The sequence below is a fragment of the Schistocerca americana genome, chromosome 5 (assembly GCF_021461395.2).
Source record: "Schistocerca americana isolate TAMUIC-IGC-003095 chromosome 5, iqSchAmer2.1, whole genome shotgun sequence".
Taxonomy (NCBI): domain Eukaryota; kingdom Metazoa; phylum Arthropoda; class Insecta; order Orthoptera; family Acrididae; genus Schistocerca; species Schistocerca americana.
The window spans coordinates 160,023,817-160,045,781 of record NC_060123.1 but is presented as its reverse complement, the minus strand read 5'-3'; the positions used below and the strand labels follow the sequence as shown (position 1 = coordinate 160,045,781).

Sequence of the window (21,965 nt, the reverse complement as noted above, 5' to 3'; positions counted from 1 at the left end):
GATGCTGTCTGTCGTCTGGAAGGGGATGAAGGGATCAAGGAGGCAGATTATGTCTCAGTGTCACCTGCCACAACCAGTTGAGTATTTGTCTCCATTTCCATTGTGGCTGAGAAGTCAGCAAGAGTCAGGTCCTCAGGGGATGCTAAAATCCCCAACATCCTCTGATCCAGGCCTGATAGGGATTGTGCGATGGATCGCCCGCCTTTTTTTTTTTTCTTCATTTGTCTCCTCTGTGTCTATGTACTGCATTGCTTTACTGGTTGAAAAATTGTAGGGTGGAAGTCAAACATGGACTGCTTTAAATGATGTAGCTGACAAGTGCACATTTCTGTCTCTCAGATTTTAGTTTCACTATTCACAATCCCACAATAATGCAGTTTTATGGCCAGTGCACTATTATATAACTTTTGATAAGCCTCGTTAATAGTTTGCCTGCAAACATCCACACACTGCTAGAGTAGTTTACTATTGAACATATACGAGCAGTAAAAACCTAACCACACAGTTCAGTTCACAAGTGTTACAGAATATTGCAGTACATATTGAACAGACACTCATTGTTTTAACACATGGCCTAATTGTGTTACACTTATTTCACAGTTAATTTGATGCATTGTTGTTCTAACGAACACAAGTTAGTGTCTGAAAAACTGCCACGGACTGACCGTCTCGGGACCAAAAATCAGGCCCTTACATATCCTCACAATAATAGGTACGAATAAGTTCGAAGTTAAATTCACAGAAATTACAATTAAACTTAACTCAAACTAACTGAATACATCGAAAAATTTGTTCCTTTTAACAGTTTCTTCTACTACAAGGGTTAGGCTGAATTATTTGTTTCAATGATGAAATTAACAAATATTACATAATACTTCTGACAAAACTTAATTACTTTGGAATTAAGGGCTGGCTTCTTAACATGTTTTTGAATAGAGTCAAATAAACACTTAAAGAATGCTATTGTTTTGTCTCCCAAATGTTTAATTAGCACAGAATTTATATTTGTTTATAAGTCAACAATAGAATTTAAGTTAAGAAACAATACTGATTTCACCCTATAATAAAAGATAATAAATAGGAATACTCAAAATAGATTAGAAAATCAGTTACATACATAAAATAAGCACAAAATTAGATCTGGTGTTATCTTCTTTAAAAGTGGGGGCGAGTCTCCCTTTTATGGAAATGCAGATTATACTCATGTATGTTAATAGTAATTAGTCAAAAATGAAAAAAACGAATTTAAAAAGGCAGATGGCAAAACAAGAGGGGAAGTAAAAATATCCCAGCTTGCTTTGTCACAAGTGGTGATATGGGGGCCACTGGAGTTTCCTGTTTCTTGGCAGACTATTACTTCAGCTGCTTGCTCTCTCACTTCTCTTTAGGGGCAGGCTGGGAGGACTTCTCCGAAGTAGCTTCAGGTATGGAGGAAGACCATGAAGCCTTTCATCCAGCAGCTTGTAGCTCCTTCAGCCACTGGTGAGTGTCCACCATGTCATTGGTGGAGACATTTGAAGAAAGTGGGGCAAAGGACCCCTTCCATGCAACAGGAGCCAGTGGAGGCTGTTGATTCTCCAGCTGGGGGAAGGGTGGGGGGTTATTGCTCCCAATGTAGGTGCTTTGGTGACAATAGGAGAAAATATGCCACCAAGTACTAAGGGGACAGATGTATTCGGGCTGCCCTGAGGGCCCACTGTACGAGGCAAAGATGCAAGTGAGGGTGACGTCAATGTAGCTGCAGCATATGGAGTTGCCAAGCCAATGGGATGCAACTGTTCATATTTCAGTTTAGCCTTGCAGTAAAACAGCCTGTCTAGGGTTTTTTACACTTTAATTTTCCACTTCTTTTGGAGTACGATGGTGTCTGGTGAGCAGGGGGGGAGTGGTGCTCTCCACAGTTGCTCTCCACATGTAGCACATAGGGTATTCAGATGCAGTTTAAATCTGCAATCTCTACATGTGGCATGGAAGTGCACCGGGAAGACATGAGCTTCAATTTCCAGCATTTAAAGCACCACAAGGGGGGAGGGCATTTGGTTTGATGTCACAGAGGTATACCATCACCTTGACCTTTTCAGGTAATGAGTCACTCTTAAATGCCAAGATGAAGGCACTGGTGGCAACCCTATTATCTTTAGGCCCCTTCTAGACATGCTGGTCAAAGTGAAGGCCAAATCATTCTAAATTGGCACATAGCACATTGTCAGACTGCAGCAGGAGGTCACGATCAAAAATAATTCCCTGCACCATGTTGAGGCTGTTATGGGGACTGACTGAAATAGGAATATCACCCAGCTTGTCACAGGCAAGTAATGTCTAGGTCTGGGCTGGGGATGCCCTCTGAATAAGGACCGACCTATTGTGCATTTTGGACAATGCTGTCACTTATCCAAACACATCCTCCAGATGTTCAAGAAAAAATAGGCCTCATATCCAGAAAGGAGTCCCCATCAGTTCTGCTACACACTGAATAACAAGACAAAGACTTCTTTCCATAGCTCTGCTTTCCTCCTGTGGGGTAACTAGGGAGGGAGGGCAACTTGGGGTCATGTCACAGCAATGAATTCTACCTTCCCTGTCTTAGAGACATCTGGGACCATTCGGTCCCCAGAAAAACATGACTTTGTACAGTTCATTGCATGTCATCTGCCCTGATGCCACCCATGCAGATTAGGGGCTCTTCCCACAGGCACCACCCACCCACAGCAAAGGCCACCTGGCACAATAGCCATTGCTGGGAGTCCCAATGCCCCAGGATGTTGGGCAACTACTTCTTGGCATATGTGGGGGGAGGTTGCAGCTCAGGCATCAGTAGTGTGATCCCTGTGTAGTCAGCAGCTACAACCAAGATGGTACCTTACAGCCCTCCATGATGGATTGGCTACTGTACTGGATATTGGGTGCAGAGAAATCCAATGTTGTCATGGGAGCAAAAGAAGGTAGTGGACAACAGAAGAGGACAATGTACCCTGGAAGGTGTCCTCACCCATATAGCTGCATTGTGGGTGAAGTGGCAGAGCCACAACAATAAGAGGTGCAGAAGATCAAAAATGGTTCTGAGCACTATGGGACTCAACTTCTGAGGTCATCAGTCCCCTAGAACTTAGAACTATGTAAACCTAACTAACCTAAGGACATCACACACACATCTATGCCTGAGGCAGAATTCGAACCTGCAACCACAATGGTCACGCGGTTCCAGACTGCAGTGCCTAGAACCGCTCGGCCACCCCGGCTGGCTGCAGAAGATCAAATCGCACTACGGATATCTCGTGCATCATATAAGGTGTCCTTCCCCAAATGGCCTGTACTTTGGAAAGATGGGGGTCAAACATTGAAAGCGAACCACAACTTAGTAAGCCAAAAGGTTGGAGAGTCCTTTTAGTTATCACCTATGACAGGCAGGAATACTTCAGGCCTGTTATAATCCCCAGACCTGCAAGGGGGTTGGGGGGGGGGGGGGGGGAGGGGGAGGGGGGTGAGCTCAAGAGTGGACAGCCCTGGATCTCCATAGGCTGGGATTCCTTCAGCCATTGTCTGGCATCAGGCCTCTGGTCCACGGGTTGCTAGGGAGAGGGATCCTGAGGGGTCATTGGTTGACACTGAATGTGAATGCTTCTGTGGCTGGGTGTGAGAAGTGGTTCCTGAAGAACATACTGCATTAACCATTGGAGGGGGAGGGGGGGCGGCAGTCAGAGGTACAGCTTGGTGCAAGTAGAGGTGGTGTGGGTTGGGGGGACTGATCGTTGTGATGTAATTGACTGTCATATCCACAGCATGTAGGCATTCATATTTCTTCCAGCCTCAGTATATGAAAGACACTCAATAGATTTGTATTCATGTATGACCTGTTCTTTCTTTAAACCTGGGCAAACTGGTGATTGTGAGGGGTGGTGATCCATGCAGTTGACATGCAAAAGGTCAATGTTCACAAGGACTAGCTTGGTGGTGTGATCGTCCACAGCTGCCGCATTTTGATTCTACTGTGAAGCAGGGTGATGTGTGCCGAAAGCATGAACATTTGAGGCACCTCGTATGATGGGGGACATGGTTTCACATCATACCTGTACACCATGACCTTAACTTTCTCTGTGAGGACATTCCCTTCACAGGTTAAGATTAGATTAGATTAGATTAGATTAGATTAGATTAGATTAGATTAGATTAGATTAGATTAGATTAGATTAGATTAGATTAGATTAGATTAGATTAGATTAGATTAGATTAGATTAGATTAGATTAGATTAGATTAGATTAGATTAGATTAGATTAGATTAGATTAGATTAGATTAGATTAGATTAGATTAGATTAGATTAGATTAGATTAGATTAGATTAGATTAGATTAGATTAGATTAGATTAGATTAGATTAGATTAGATTAGATTAGATTAGATTAGATTAATACTAGTTCCATGGATCATGAATACGATATTTCGTAATGATGTGGAACGAGTCAAATTTTCCAATACATGACATAATTAGGTTAATTTAACAACATACTTAAGTTAATATAAAAACTTTATTTTTTGTGTTTTTTTATTTTTTTTAATTTTTTTTATATTTTTTTTCTTAATTTATATCTAAAAGGTCCTCTATGGAGTAGAAGGAGTTGTCATTCAGAAATTCTTTTAATTTCTTCTTAAATACTTGTTGGTTATCTGCCAGACTTTTGATACTATTTGGTAAGTGACCAAAGACTTTAGTGCCAGTATAATTCACCCCTTTCTGTGCCAAAGTTAGATTTAATCTTGAATAGTGAAGATCGTCCTTTCTCCTAGTATTGTAGTTATGCACACTGCTATTAGTTTTGAATTGGGTTTGGTTGTTAATAACAAATTTCATAAGAGAGTATATATACTGAGAAGCTACTGTGAATATCCCTAGATCCTTAAATAAATGTCTGCAGGATGATCTTGGGTGGACTCCAGCTATTATTCTGATTACACGCTTCTGTGCAATAAATACTTTATTCCTCAGTGATGAATTACCCCAAAATATGATGCCATATGAAAGCAATGAGTGAAAATAGGCGTAGTAAGCTAATTTACTAAGGTGTTTATCACCAAAATTTGCAATGACCCTTACTGCATAAGTAGCTGAACTCAAACGTTTCAGCAGATCATCAATGTGTTTCTTCCAATTTAATCTCTCATCAATGGACACACCTAAAAATTTGGAATATTCTACCTTAGCTATATGCTTCTGATTAAGGTCTATATTTATTAATGGCGTCATACCATTCACTGTACGGAACTGTATGTACTGTGTCTTATCAAAATTCAGTGAGAGTCCGTTTACAAGGAACCACTTAGTAATTTTCTGAAAGACAGTATTGACAATTTCATCAGTTAATTCTTGTTTGTCAGGTGTGATTACTATACTTGTATCATCAGCAAAGAGAACTAACTTTGCCTCTTCATGAATATAGAATGGCAAGTCATTAATATATAATAAGAACAACAAAGGACCCAAGACTGACCCTTGTGGAACCCCATTCTTGATAGTTCCCAGTTTGAGGAAAGTGCTGATCTTTGCATGTTACGAGAACTACTTATTTCAACTTTCTGCACTCTTCCAGTTAGGTACGAATTAAACCATTTGTGCACTGTCCCACTCATGCCACAATACTTGAGCTTGTCTAGCAGAATTTCATGATTTACACAATCAAAAGCCTTTGAGAGATCACAAAAAATCCCAATGGGAGGTGTTCGGTTATTCAGATCATTCAAAATTTGACTGGTGAAAGCATATATGGCATTTTCTGTTGAAAAACCTTTCTGGAAACCAAACTGACATTTTGTTAGTACTTCATTTTTACAGATATGTGAAGCTACTCTTGAATACATTACTTTCTCAAAAATTTTGGATAAAGCTGTTAGAAGGGAGATTGGATGGTAATTGTTGACATCAGATCTATCCCCCTTTTTATGCAAAGGTATAACAATAGCATATTTCAGTCTATCAGGGAAAATGCCCTGTTCCAGAGAGCTATTACACAGGTGGCTGAGAATCTTACTTATCTGTTGAGAACAAGCTTTTAGTATTTTGCTGGAAATGCCATCAATTCCATGTGAGTTTTTGCTTTTAAGCAAGTTTATTATTTTCCTAATTTCAGAGGGAGAAGTGGGTGAGATTTCAATTGTATCAAATTGCATAGGTATGGCCTCTTCCATTAACAGCCTAGCATCTTCTAATGAACACCTGGATCCTGATATATCCACAACATTTAGAAAATGATTATTAAAAATATTTTCAACTTCTGACTTTTTGTTCATAAAGTTTTCATTCAATTTGATGGTAATACTGTCTTCCTCTGCTCTTGGTTGACCTGTTTCTCTTTTAATAATATTCCAAATTGTTTTAATTTTATTATCAGAGTTGCTGATTTCAGACATGATACACATACTCCTGGATTTTTTAATAACTTTTCTTAATATAACACAGTAGTTTTTATAATTTTTGATAGTTTCTGGGTCACTACTCTTTCTTGCTGTCAGATACATTTCCCTTTTCCGGTTACAAGATATTTTTATACCCTTAGTAAGCCATGGTTTGTTACAAGGTTTCTTACGAGTATATTTAACTATTTTCTTGGGGAAGCAGTTTTCAAATGCATTTACAAAAATGTCATGAAATAAATTATATTTTAAATTGGCATCAGGTTCACGGTACACCTCATCCCAGTCTAACTGCTGTAGGCTTTCCCTGAAATTTGCAATTGTTAAATCGTTGACTGAACGTACTACTTTGGAGGACTGTTTAGTATTGCTGAATGGAGCTATGTCATATATTGTAACTAGCTGTGCACCATGATCAGAAAGACCATTCTCAACAGGCTGAGCATTTATCTGGTTAAACTTATCTTGGCCTATAAAGAAGTTATCTATCAGTGAGCTGCTATCCTTTACCACCCGAGTAGGAAAATCAATAACGGGTGTCAAATTGAAAGAACCGAGTAATACTTCAAGGTCATTTTTCCTATTACCCTCTTTCAAAGAATCTACATTGAAGTCCCCACAAATAATAATTTGCTTCCCCCTGTCTGACAGATAGCACAACAAGGAGTCCAAATTTTTCAGAAATAGATGAAAATTTCCTGATGGGGACCTATATACAGTTACAATTATAAATGTGCCTTTATTTAATTTAAGCTCACAGGCACATGCTTCTATATGTTTCTCTACACAAAACTTTTTTGTTTCTATACTTTTTGCACAATGATAACTTTTGACATATATGGCAACTCCTCCTTTCTCCATATTTTCTCTCATTACATGTGCAGAGCGCTTATAACCACTTACATTTACCTTATCCATATCAGTAACAATGTGATGCTCAGACAGGCATAGTATATCTATTTCATTCTCAGCTTCTAAATCTTCTAAACAAACCAGAAGCTCATCTACTTTATTCTTTAAACTCCCAATATTTTGATGAAATATACTTACATTATTTTTAATTATACTTTTATGAGAACCTTTCCTTATTCTAACATTTGCAGTACTCTCCTGTCTGAGTTTCTCATTGTGCTTAGGCCTAGATAAATGCACCTGTATCTGTACGATCATCCTTGGTCCCTTTTTGTACACATCTGATAAAGTTTATTCATCACCACTGAAGATTAGTCCAGAGCTCTTCTCTTTGGAACTCAAGATCTCTGTGGAAGATGTTTCCTTGGACGATCAAAGTTGTGTGTGGAGGGCAATGGTCACAGGTATGTCACAGATAATCACTTATCTGAAGAACTGGAGATTGGGCTACGGAGGAATAACAAACAATAACAAACCATTTCGTATTTTTCCTAGAAACTCAACTGACCCAAATTTGTTTTCAAAAGAAAATAACGGTTTCATTGCGTATAAGCATCCCCATCAGGCCAAGTTCATGCCTAGTATTGGGTGAAACTGTGACAAAGCAAGCTGGGATAATTTTACTTCCCCTCTTGTTTTGCCATCTACCTACTTAACTTCATTTTTTTTAATTTTAACTAATTACCATTGACATTCATGAATATAATCTGCATTTCCATAAAAGAGAAAGGTTGGCACTCAGTTTTAAAGAAAATAACACCAAATTTAATTTTGTGCTTAGTTTTATGTATGTAATTGATTTTCTAATTTATTTTGACTATTCCTTGTTAGTATCTTTTGTTGCAGGGTGAAATCAGTAATTGTTTCTTAACTTAAATTCTATTGTCGACGTATAAGCAAATATAAATTCTGTACTAGTTATAAACATTTGGAGGAACAACTAATAGTATTCTTGAAGTATTTATTTGCCTATATTCTAAAACATGTTAGCAAAGCCAGACCTTAATTAATTCAAAAGTAATTAACAGTTTTCTCAAAAGCATTGTTTATGTAACTATATTTGTTAATTTCATGATTTAAACAAATAATTCAGCTTAACCCTTGTAGAAGAAACTGTTAAACATGGAATTTTTTTATGTATTCAGTTAATCTAATGAGTTAAGTTTAAATTGTAATTTCTGTAAATTAAACTTTGAACAGTGTGTAGTTTCAGCACCAATTATTGTGATTATATGTAGGGGCCCAATTTTTGGTCATGAGACACTCATTCCACAGCCAAGTTTCAGACGAGGAACCAGTGTTGATTAGAATGGCAACGATGCGTCAACTTAGCAGTTAAATAAGTGTTACGCCAATAGGCCATATGTTAAAGCAATGACAGTGTTTGTTCCATATGTACCTGATTATTCTGAAATAATTGTGAATTATGTGATTATGTTTTTGCTGCTCATAGGTGTTCAACAGTAAACTATTGTAGCAGTATGTGGAGGTTCGCTTGGAAACTATTGGTTGGTTGGTTGGTTGGTTTGATGTTTAAAAGGACCAAACTACATGATCATTGGTTCCTTGTTCCATCGAACAAAGTCCATGGGATAAAACAGAAAACATACAGGACAAACCATATGAGTTCAAGATGGACAAAAAACACTAAGTTGAACACACTAGAGACAACAGATGACAAGAAAAGCATAGACAGACAAGAAACAGACAGAATAGCTTAAAACAGGAGAGTAGATGTCCAGGGCTGGCTGATCACGAGGATGAAAAAGGATGAGCAAGCCACTCTGCAACACATTAAAACCTCTAACCTGAAAGTACTAGGGTAGAGAGGACAGGGAGACAAAGGACAGGAATGAAAACTTAAATGGAAGAATAAAAACCAGTGTCATGTAGAAAATTTAAAACCAAGTTAGCTGTGGAGGTGTCATCTCCTAAAATCGAAGGAAGGGAGTCAGGGAGATTAAAATTCACTCTTAGAGTGGCAAGATGTGGACAGTCCACCAGAAGGTGGGCCACTGTCAAACGTGAACTGCAGCAACAACATGGTGGGGACTCACGCCGGAGAAGATAACCATGCATCAGCCAAGTGAGGCCAATGTGAAGGCGGCAGAGGACCACAGAGTCCCTGCAAGAAGCCCACAGAGAAGACTTCCAATTATTTGTGCTCTCCTTGATGGCACGGAGGTTATTGGGTGTAGCCAAGCCACACCATTCAGCATCTCAAATCCTAAGAACTCTGTGGCATAGCACCGATCGGAGGTCAGGTTCAGGTATTCCAATCTCCAGAAGCAGCTTACGAGTGGACTGTTTGGCCAGTCTGTCAACAAGCTCATTTCCTAGGATTACAACATGTCCCGGGGTCCATACAAAGACTACTGATCGATCAGATCTTTCGAGGGCACAAACTGACTCTTGGATAAAAGCTGTGAGAGGATGGTGTCGGTTGCACCCACTCAGCGAATCACTGCATAATATGTAATATGTAGGACACGCCAGGGCAGAAACGAATATGTTGAAGGGCATGAGAGATGGCCACCAGCTCGGCAGCGAAGACACTGCAGCCATCCGGCACAGAGCGCTGTTCGATATGGGCCGAGTGAGCATAGGCAAAGCCTATGCAACAATCAACCAGTGAGCTGTCAGTATATATGACTTCAGAACCCTGGGACTTGTCAAGGATTGAGTAGAAGCGACTGCCAAGTGCCTGAGGAGGAACAGAGTCCTTATGAAAATGCGATACGTCCAGCCGTAGTTTTGGCCGGGGAATACACCATGGAGGCAAGTGTGTTTGGATCCACACGGGATGCTGCAAAGGAGAGGACTCTAGTTCCAACAGTAGGGAATGGACACATACAGCGATCATGATCCCTGACTGAGTCTGCCATTGTGGGAGATGAATCACAGTGTTTGGGAACAAAAGACTAATTCGGATGCTGAGGAGAGCTATGGACATGCGCTGCATAGTGGGTGAGCAGTTGGCAGCACCTGATGTGCAATGGAGGGACTCAAGCCTCCACTAGTAGACTGGCCACTGGACTTGTTCGAAAAGCACCCATCGCTAGACAGACCCCGCAGTGGTGTACAGGATCAAGCAGCTTCAGTGCTGAGGGCACTGACGAGCCATACACTACACTCCCATAGTCAAGTCGTGATTGAACTAGGGCTGTTTAGAGCTGCAACAATGTAGAGCGATCTGCCCCCCAAGTGATGTTGCTCAGGCAGCAGAGGGCGTTAAGATGCTGCCAGCACTGCCACTTAAGCTGTCGAATGTTGGGGAGCCATGTTAGTCGGGCGTCGAAAACCAGTCCTAAAAAGCGATACGTTTCGAATACCCATAGTAGATGGCCATCAAGAAAAAGAGCAGGGTCGCCAACAGAAGTGCAAAATGCAGGTCTTGTTGGCAGAGAAGTGAAACCCGTGGTCAAGAGCACATGAGTGCGCTTTCTGAATGGCTCCCTGTAGTCGGCAATCAGCAACACCAATGATTGAGGAACTGAAATAAAGGAAGAAATTGTCAACGTATAAGGAGGGCGACACTGATGGCCCCACAGCTGCTGCTAGGCCATTTATAGCGACCAAAAACAGGGGAACACTCAATACAGAGCCCTGCAGGACCCCATTCTCTTTTATATGGGAGGAGCTAAAGAAGCCTCCTACTTTAACACAGAAGGTATGTAGGGAGAGAGAGTGTTTCGTATAAAAATCGCCACGGAGGCCCAACTCATGCAGTATGGCAAGGATGTGTTGGTGCCAGGTCGTGTCATAGGCCTTCTGTAAACCAAAAAACATGGCGAGCAGATGTTGGTGCCTGGAAAATGCCATGCAGACAGCAGACTCAAGGCACACCAAATTATCTGTCGTTGAGCACCCTTGGCGGAAACTACCCTGGGAGGGAGCCAGAAGGCCCCAAGACTCCAGGAGCCAACACAACCTCCAGCTCACCATTTGTTCAAATAGTTTGCAGAGAATTTTGGTGAGGCTAATGGGGCAGTAGCTATCGACATCCAGTGGGTTCTTGCCAGGTTTCAAAACAGGGAGTACGATGCTTTCCCACCATTGCAACAGAAACTCACCTGCCAGATACGGTTGTAAGGGTCTAGAAAACATCGCTGGCAGTCCACTGAGAGGTGTTTGAGCATCTGACAGTGGATGCAATTGGGCCCGGGAGCCGTATCAGGACAAGCGGCTAGAGCACTTTGGAATTCCCACTCACTGAACGGAACATTGTATGATTCAGGGTGGCGTGTGTGAAATGAAAGGCTCTGACGTTCCAACCGCTCTTTAAGGGAGCAGAAGGCCAGCGGGTAATTCACAGAAGCAGAATTCTGAGTAAAATGCTCCGCTAAGTGGTTTGCAAGTTTGGCGGAGTCAGTACAGACCACTCCATTCAGAAAAGGCGCAGGTACGCTGACGGGGGTCCGATACCCATAAATTTGCCTGATCTTGGCCTAAACCTGCGATGGAGAGGTACAGAGGCCAATGGTGGAGACATACCTTTCCCTGCACTCCTGCTTGCATCGGCGAATGAGGTGGCGGGCTATCGCACGGAGCCGTTTAAAGGTTATGAGGTGTTCCAATGAGGGATGCCGCTTGTGTCATTGGAGGGCCCACCTGCAATCTTTAATCGCCTCAGTGATCGCTGGCGACCAACAAGGCACAGTCCACCACCGAGGGGACCCAGAAGAACAGGGAATGGCAGATTCTGCGGCAGTAACGATGCCGGTGGTGACCGAGTGAACAACCACATCAATGGCGTCATCGGAAAGAGGCTCAGTAGTGGCAATGGAGGTGAACAAGTCCCAGTCAGCCTTATTCACAGCCCATCTACAGGGGCGACCAGAAGAGTGACGCTGTGGCAGTGACAGAAAGATCGGCAAATGGTCACTACCACACAAGTCGTCATCCACACTGCATTGGACAGATGGTAATAGGCTAGGGCTGCAGATCGAAAGGTTGATGGCTGAGTACATGCCATGTGCCACACTGAAATGTGTGAAGGTACCATTATTTAAAAGGGAAAGGTTGAGTTGTGACAACACTTGCTCAACAATGCTGCCTCAGCCATTTGCCACTGATCCACCCCACAGAGGGTTATGGGCGTTTAAGTCACCCAGTAACAGAAAAGGTGGCAGCAATTGGGCTATCAGCGCAGCCAGGACATGCTGCAGGACATCATCTGGGGGGAAGATGGAGACTGCAGACAGTAACAGCCTCAGGCGTCCACACCCAAACAGCGACTGCCTCTAAAGGTGTTTGTAGAGGGACACACTCGCTGTAAAGGGTGTGAAGGATGTAGATGCAGACGCCACCAGATACCCTCTCATAAGCTGCCTGGTTCCTATAATAGTAACCCCAATAGCCATGGAGGGCGGGGGTTTGCATCACTGGAAACCAAGTTTCCTGAAGAGCAATGCAGTTCCACTGGAGGATGACATTGTCCATGACCGAGAAAGGCATGAAGAGACTGAGGAGGCAGATTACGCCGCTGTGTCACCTGCTACCACCAACTGAGTACCCGTGCAAGTGACATCCATTGCGCCCAAGGGTCCGGCAAGATCTAGGTCCTCAGTGGATGCCATAATCTCTACCTCGTCCTCAGATGCTGAGCTTTTAGGGAGTGGTGGAATGGTGTCACCCCAAGGGCTGGATTCTTGGGTGCCTTCTTCTTTGTCTGGTTTTCTTGCTGTGCCTTCATTGGTTCTAGCTAGGAGGGCTTCTCTGGGTCAGTCTCAGGGACAGACTAGGACCATGAGGCCCTACGACCAGCTACCTGTGGTTGCTTCAGCCACTCAGCCACTGGCGGGTGTCCTCTTTTCCACAGGTCAGAACCTGGGAAGGGAGGGGCCCAAGCGACCCCTTCCTGGTGAGAGTAGCCGCAGAAGTCTTACGCTTCTCCGGCTGGGAAGTGGGAACTGATGTCCCCGATGGTTGGTTGGGGGGGGGGGGGGGGGGGGGGTTGCTCCAAAAGTAGATGGAGCAGGAGCAACAGGGGGTGAAGTGCCCCCACAATCAAGGGGGCAGGTGGAATTTGACGGCTCAGAGAGCCAGCTGTACACGATGACATGGAAGACGGGAGAACCGTTGTCACAGCGGTGGCATAGGTGGATGTCATTGGCGCAGAATGTAGCCTCTCATATTTCCACTTAGCTTCAGTGTAGGTCAGGCAGTCCAGGGTCTTATACTCCATTAACTTTCATTCTTTCTGGAAAATCTTACAGTCCAGCGAGCAAGGGGAATGGTGTTCTCCACAGTTAACACAGATGGGAGGCGGGGCACATGGAGTATTGGGATGCAAAGGACGTCCACAATCTCTACACGTGATGCCGGAAGTACATGGGGATGACATATGCCCACACTTCCAGCATTTAAAACACCGCATCAGGGGAGGGATATATGGCTTCACATCACAGCGGTAAACAGCCGGATGAAGTGAACACCTTGTCATTCTAGGATGGCGTGCAGTTCATCATCTGACTGCAGAAGAAGATCCCTGTGGAATATAATACCCTGGACCATGTTTAAACTCTTATTGGGCATGATGGTAACTGAAACATCCCCAATTTGTCACAAGCGAGTAACCTCCGTGACTGCGCAGAGGATGCTGTTTTGATCAAAACTGACCCAGAGCGCATTTTGGACAAGCCCTGCACCTCCTCAAACTTGACCTCTAAATGCTCCACAAAAAACTGAGGCTTCGTTGACATAAATCATTTGCCATCAACTCGAGTACAAATGAGGTATCGGGGTGAATAAACTTCACTACCTTCTTTATCCATGCGCTCCTCCCATGGAGTGGCCAGGGAGGGAAATGATCTCAGGTTGTATTTCTTGCCATTGAGGTTAGACCTCGATCGCTTAGAGAATGCTGGTGGAGGCCCACCAGCTAGAGATGATGTACCACACTTCATTGTGGGTCATCCACCCTGTTGCCACCCACTCTGACCCAGCTGCAACAAAGATCACCTGGCAGGATGGCCTTTGCTGGGAGCCCCGATGCCCCATGGAGATAAGCATGTACTCCTTGGCATACGTGGGGAGGTAGCAGCTCAGGCATCAGCAGTGCAATCCCTGTGTAGTCAGGGGGCTACCACCATAAGGGTACATGATGACCCCATCATAACGGGCTGGCTACCATGCTGGATGTCGGATGTCTAACATCCATTTATATTGTGAGGGTGAAGATGGAAGTGCACAGTGGAGGGAATGTATGCTACCCATTACACACTGCAGCTGATGTGGCCGGAAGCTCGGTGTAAGTCTAACTCCATGACAATATCGAGTGTGCCAGATCTTAGGGCAAGATGGATTTATGGCGCAACACATAAGGCGTCCTTCCCCAGATGGTACACACTAACAGAAAATTTTGAAGAGAGCGGTCAAACCCCTTAGGGGCTGAAACATTGGAGACTCCTTTTCATCACCTCTTACGACAGGCAGGAATACCGAGGGCCTATTCTTACCCCCGGACCCGCAGGGGGATGAAAACTATTAATAAGGCTTATTGAAAGTCAAACAATAGTGCACTGGCCATATTAAATGTGGATATGGGGGGGTTTTGAAAAGTGAAATTAAAGTACTGTGAAACGCAACTGAGCATTTGTTGGCTACATCATTTAAAGTAGTCCATGTTTGACTTCCACACCCGATTTTTCAGCCAGTATGTCAACCCCGAGGACAACAAACGAAGAAAGTAAAGCAGGTGAGACCACTACAAAATTTTTCACACCCAGACATTTCTTGTTTCTCTCTCCTCTCTGCACTATAATGATCTCTCCCATCTGAAGAGATTGCAGTGGCCTTTCAGCCACCAGCAGAAGAAAGATTAATTCACTTTATGTGCAAATCTTTCACCATGGTACTGCGCTCACAAAATGAGGGCTCTCCCCACAGGCACCACCCAGCCACACTAATAGTTACCTGGCCAGCAAACCATTTCTCAGAAATTCCTTTGGCTTGCGTGTGTGTGGAGTTTCCAGCTTGGGCACCAACAGTGCAAGCCCTGTGTAGTAGTTGGGGGCTACCACCACACAAGTACCTTATGACCATGCTGCCCGCAACCACTCTGCCCCCCACCCTCCACAATGGAGTGGCTACTGTGCTCAGTTTTGGGCACAGTATCTTTACAAGAGAAGAAGGGTGCAAAGAATGAAAGGACCAAAAATGAGGAATTTACGCTGCACTGGGTGACCTTTCCTGCACAATCTGCATATCTGTAAAATTTGGAAATGAGTATTAAGTCAAACCCAACAAGGGGGTCCTATAGTTAAGATTAAAAAGTTGTAGGATGACAGAAAGAAAACAAGTGTCCAAGATGATGCACAGATCCAAGCACAATCAGCACCAGGGAGACCTTCCCATGGAAGGGGTGAAAGGAAAAAAAAAAGTAGAGTGTTGCAGCTTGGAAAGGGAAGTAGTCTCCAAGGGCTGGAGCTCTGTGGTGTGTGAGGGGAGTCCCACAACTACAAAGAGATGGCTGGGGGGGGAGGGGGGGGGGGGGGCTCATTGCAAATGAAGATGACAGAGTCCCACTGGGAGAGGCAGAGGGAAGAATGCCCCATGGTAGAGGTCTCCTTGATTGTAAAAAGTTTATTAGAGAGTGGAGTAGCCTGTAAGAGCTGGCCCACAATTGAGCAAATAAATAAATAAATAAATTTGATGTAAAGCCTCAAATTTGCCCCTGGAGGGGTCATGGAGAGTGGGTGGTGGGACACCTACACGTTCATTCCAATGTGAACAAAACACTGATTTTCAATTGATGACAATTAGCTCTAGCTGCACTTGCTCCTCAGATTACAAAAAAGCCCAAACCTAAGTGGAATAGAAATTGTGATTGTACAAGTATGACATCATATTACACCTGGTAGTACATGTGTCATTACCACCCCACCAAAATGTAAGAGACTAACATTAGAAAGTGCTCTCTTTTATGAAGATATTCATCAATGCTTTGAGTATTTAAACTCTTTTTCAGACTGTCTGGGTGAAGTAGGTTTTGGAAATTTAATTAGGATTTTGAGAAGTGCTAGACAATGTGAATTTTATTTTACAGTCTTATGTCAAGCCTCACTCAACAAGATTTTTTGTAGCTCTCAATGCTCCATTCACATATCTGACTGTTCTAGTCATCAATGCTGCATAGCACTGCTATCCAGGGAAGCCTGTGTAACTAGCAGTTCTGTTGAGAGAGGGGGTTACCTTCAAGTTAGTAAGTGTGAAATGGCTAGTACATTGCATGCAGTCCTTTCTGAGGAAGGATTGTAGAGTTTTTAAAGGAATGTCTAAGAAAAATGGACAGTGACAATGATTAAAGTGTCAATGATTTTGATGACAGTGATTAGTTTGTATACAAGTCAAGTGATGGAAATAGTCCATCCTAAAGAGTTCCAAAAAAAACTTCACACAATCGGAAAGTTTTGTATTGTAATGTTTATGTAACTATATTTGAATGAAATTACACTGTTTTATTGTAGATCTTAATTGTTGATCAGCTGCCTCATTTTTCCATGAAGAGATTTGTGCAATTCTCTTTTCTGCACTCACTGCTCAGGCAGCAGTGACTTAAATAAGAGCATACAGAGATGCCATAGTCTACATTACATAGTGCAAATGGTTAATATCATAGCAAATTTTGACTTTTAAGTGAAATTAAATAAGGGAAACCATATCACTGGAAGTAAATCTAGATGCATTATATATAGTTTTCAGTTCACTAAACTGAAAATAAAAAGTAACTTATGTTAACTGAACAGATCTGAATCTCCTCCATTCCAATCATGAAATTTTACTTTGTGCCTCTGGTGCCAGTAAACAGGAACAGATTAAAGAACTTTGAAAGGGCAAGTGTGAAAATATACTTTAAAAGGATAATGTTGTGTGGCCATAATATGAAAACCGCAAGTTAATAATGAACAGTTACAATCATTTGATGATTTTTGTATTTGGGGTTAACTAATGATAGTGACTGAATGGACATACAACAAAATGATCAGAGCAAATGCTCTGCAGTTGTTTTGGTGAACTAAATAAATTTCTTGAAAGTAAATTATGGTTTGTCTGGAAAGGATAGTTTACTATCAGTTTACCAGTCATCAGTTTGTGGTGGTCAGACACAAACTTCTAATACAAAACCAGTGAACAATGAAGACTTACTTTTTTAAGAATTCTCAACATGAATAAGTAAATGAAAGAGACTAGTATGACCTAATCAATCAATCATCAAACTGAAATGGAAGACATGATTATGACAAACCAAAGTTACATGGAGTTGTATACGGGTGATTGAAAGAGAAATAGTAAGGATGTTGTTTGTTTGATTTCAGTAGTAAGAAGATTGAGATGACAGAAGGAATGCAGATGACATTAGGAAATATGTAAAAGGATTCTGGAGAAACATAGCTAAAGAACATAGAGAGAAAAGTTTAGAAGAGATCTTTTCAGCAGAGGATGCTTAACAGCCGAAGATTATGCATTTAATTGTAGGGTCCCCTTAAATGTGCCAGGTGTTCACTACATACCAGAAGCAGCTACTCTGATAGCCCACTGTGTGTGGGGTAAACAAGAGTTTTTTTAGATTAGGCAACTCTCCTAATCCAGATAATGACAGCTGTAGGAAACCAAGAGGTGTCAACATGGATCAAAAGAGATGCCTCCTGTGGGTGAATGTATTAAAATCCTAATACTAAAGTACCAAAGCATTCACAACAAAGTGCCAGAGTTTGAAGCACTCAACAAATGGAGTGAAGCTCACATAATACTAAGTACAGAAATCTGGTTCAAACCTGAAATTGATAGCGAGATTTCTGACGAAAATTTAAATGTATATTGAAAGGATAGGCAAATGGGAAACAGAGGTGGTGTATTTGTTGCAGTAGACAAGAAACTCAAATCTACAAAGGTAGAAATTGAAGTTGCATGTGAGTGTTTGAGCAAGACTCAATATCACGTGTGGACATAAATTCATAATTGGATCCTATCTCACACCAGACTCATCTCCTGATGTAACAGGAAACCTTAAAGAAAACCTTAGTTAACCTGTACATAGGTTCCCCAATCACACTGTAATCATCAGTGGATACTTAAATTATCCAACAGTTAATTGGAAAAATTACAGGGCAACAAATAGACCTGACCTCTTTTAGGATGTCCACATCAAAACTGGTACCAGTGACCATGACATGGTTGTGGCAACAATGATTACCAAAGTAAAAGGACAACTAAAACAGAAATATATATGTTCAGTAAAGCAGATAAGAGAATGAATGGTATCATATGCCAATGATGAACTTTAAACGTTCAGCACAGAGCAGGAACATGTAGAGGAACTATGGCTAAAATTTAGAAGAATAACTGATCATGCACTGGAAAGATGTGCCCAGTAGAACAGTTCATAATGAGAGGGATCCTCCATTGTATACAGTTACTGTAAAGAAACTTCTAAAAGAAACAGACTACTGCATAATAGGTGTAAACAGAGCATAAGACTATAGACAGACAGATGCTGAATGAAATGTGATTAGCTGTGAAGAGAGCAATACGTGATGTCTCCAATGACTACCACATTAGAATATTGTGAAATGGTACTTCACAAAATTCGAATAAATTTTGGTTGTACATAAAGGCTGTTGGTGGCACCAAAGTATGTGTACAGTCCCTAATAAATGAGACAGGAACTGAAACAGAGTAGCAAAGCAAAAGCTGAAATGCTTAAACCCATTTTCAAATATTCCTTTGCTAAGGAAAATTCATGAGAACTGACTCAGTTTAACCTTCATACCATTTAAAACATGAATGAAGTAACTTAAGTATTAGTGTCAGTGGTGTTGAGAAGCAGCTGAAATCATTGAAATTGTACAAAGCTCCATGACCAGCTGGAATCCCTGTCAGATTCTATACTGAATTTCCAGCTGAGTTTGCCCATCTTTTATCTATAATCTAGCACAGATCCCTTGAGCAAAGAACAGTGCACAGGTCACACCTGTCTGCAAGCAGGTGGTAGAAGCAATTCATAAGAAAGAGTCATGTGGAACCCAACTCGCACTTTTCTCATGTGACATACTGAAAGCTTTGTATCAAAACATTCAGGTAAATGTTTTATTTCTTGATGTCTCTGAAGCATTTGACTCAATACCAGACCTACACTTATTGTTGAAAGCATGATCATACAAGGGTACCAAGCGAACTTTGTGATGTGATTGTGGACATTTTGGTAGCGAAGACAAAACATGTTATCTCTGATGGAGAGTCATTGTCAGATGTAGAACTAACTCCTGGCATGCCCCAGTGAAGTGTGTTGGGATCCTTGCTCTTCATGTTTAATATTGATGACCTTGCAAACAATATTAATAGTAACCTCAGAATTTTTGCAGATGTTGCAGTTATCTATAATGACATACTACCTGAAAGAAACTACATTAATATTCTGTCAGATCTTGATAAGATTTGAAAGTGGTGCAGAGAATGGCAACTTGCTTTAAATGTTCTCGAAATGTGAGACTTTTGCAATTCACAAAATCAAAAAACATACTATCCTATGACTTAAGTAGGAATGAGTCACTGTTGGAATCTGCCAACTTGTACCAATACCTAGGGGCAACACTTTGTGGGAATGTTAATTGGAATGATTACGTAAGGGCAGTTATGGGTAAAGCAGGTGGTAGACTTTGGTTTATTGGTAGAATACTGGGGAATTGCAATCGGTCTACAAAGGAGATTGCTTAGAAATCACTCATGTGAATGGTTCTAGAATACTGCTGAAGCATGTGGGACACATACCAAATAGAACTAAAAGGGGATATTTGATGTATACAGAGAAGAGCAGCACAAATGGTCACAGGTTTGTTTAATCTGAGGGAGATTGTCAACAGAGACACTTAAGGAACTGAACTGGAAGACTCTTTAGGGTAGAAGTAAACTATCCCAAGAAAGTCTACTCAGAGTTTCATGAACTGGCTTTAAATTATGACTCTAGGAATACACTGCAACACCCTATGTATTGCTCAGAAAGGGATTGTGATGATAACATTATAAAAATTACTGCACACACAGATGCATTCAAACAATCATTCTTCTCACTCCACATGTGAATGGAACAGGAAGAAGAAACCCTAACAACTGGTACAATCTGATGCACCCCCTGCCATGCACCTACAGTGGTACACAGAATATGCATGTAGATGCAGATAATACTAATTGTGCTCATGAGTATTGCTGAAGTGAGTGAAAGTAGCCTGACACCAAACACTCAAGCCGACCATTCACTTAAGAACACTAACCAGAGCAATCTGAAGTATCCTAAAATTGCACTTTAAAATTTTGCTAGCTTGATATTTAATTGAACATTTACATCAGGTAGTATGGGTTAAACCTTAGATTATGTAACTGAAGGCCATTTGTCACAAAATAATCACAGATTTTCCTACTGTGAAAAGTGAGATATCTATTAACTTTCATTTTAACAATTTGTTTACTTTAGTTCAGTTAAAAATAATTATGTACCTTTTCCGTATCCTTGTTGTTCTTGGGAAATTAAGTTCATAGCATAGAGTAGGTGCTAATATGTAGTAATACAAATCTTTTATATTTAAATTTTCAGGATACTGAACTAGATCAGGATGAGGACTTTTGTCTTTGAAGTGAATGGTTCCATTTTTCACACCAAGCGATTCTGTAAAGATACCATTTGTTAATATTAAATATTTCCCACTACTATTCAGTATTTTACAAGAGGCAAGCACAGTGCTACAGTAATTCAAGTTGTGAAAAAAAGTTGTTTACCAAAGTTCTGGAGGGACAGAGACTGCCTTCTGAGAGTGTTTCTTTGATTTGCTCTGCTACTGCGGCACCACAAGTTCACTTGTACATATGACCACAGCTTCAAAAACAATATAGAATATAGCATACAGACAGCTGTTGCACCAACTGTGAAAAAAGTTATTTTTGTAGTAACACTATATTCAATCACAGTATGTAGGAAACAATTTATTGTGTTGGTCAATTGTCAAGTAAAATTATAACTTTAATCCCTTAAGAAAATGATTTGGGCTACAATAGTGTACTTCCAATATGTGAACAAAAGTATCTGAACATCTCCAAAACCATACATTTTTCATATTAGGTGCATTTTTCTGCCACCTACTGCCAAGTACTCCATATCAGCGACCTCAGTAGTCATTAGACATAGTGAAAGCAGAATGGGGTGCTCTGCAGAACTCACGGACTTTGAATGTGGTCAGGTTATTGGGTGTCACGTGAGATTTCCACACTCCTAAACATCACTAGGTCCACTGTTTCCAACATGATAGTGAAGTGGAAATGTGAAGGGACGCATACAGCACAAAAGCATACAGACCGACCTCGTCTGTTGACTGACAGAGACCGCTAACAGTTGAAAAGGGTCATAATGTGTAATAAGCAGACAGCTATCCAGACCATCACACAGGAATTCCAAACTGTATCAGGATCCACTGCAAGTACTATGACAGTTAGGTGGAAGGTCAGAAAACTGATTTCATGGCTGTTCATAAGCCACACACCATGCTGGTAAATGCCAAACGACACCTCGCTTGGTGTAAGAAGCATTGAACAGTGAGAAAACTGTGTGGAGTGATGAATCATGGTACACAATGTGACGATCTGATGGCAGGGTGTGGGTA

At 41.6% G+C, this 21,965-nt stretch overlaps 1 protein-coding gene across 1 annotated transcript in view; it reads right to left on the bottom strand.

Annotated features, from left to right (window-relative positions):
- The window catches only part of LOC124615682 (diacylglycerol O-acyltransferase 1), a 153,724-nt gene that overhangs the window by 29,071 nt on the left and 102,688 nt on the right, over positions 1 to 21,965 (bottom strand). The window contains exons 6-7 of the mRNA XM_047143712.1: positions 21,088 to 21,231; positions 20,809 to 20,977 (exon numbers count right to left, since the gene is read on the bottom strand). Coding sequence (XP_046999668.1) covers positions 20,809 to 20,977; positions 21,088 to 21,231 — 313 coding nt within the window. The remainder of the gene's footprint in view (positions 1 to 20,808; positions 20,978 to 21,087; positions 21,232 to 21,965) is intronic.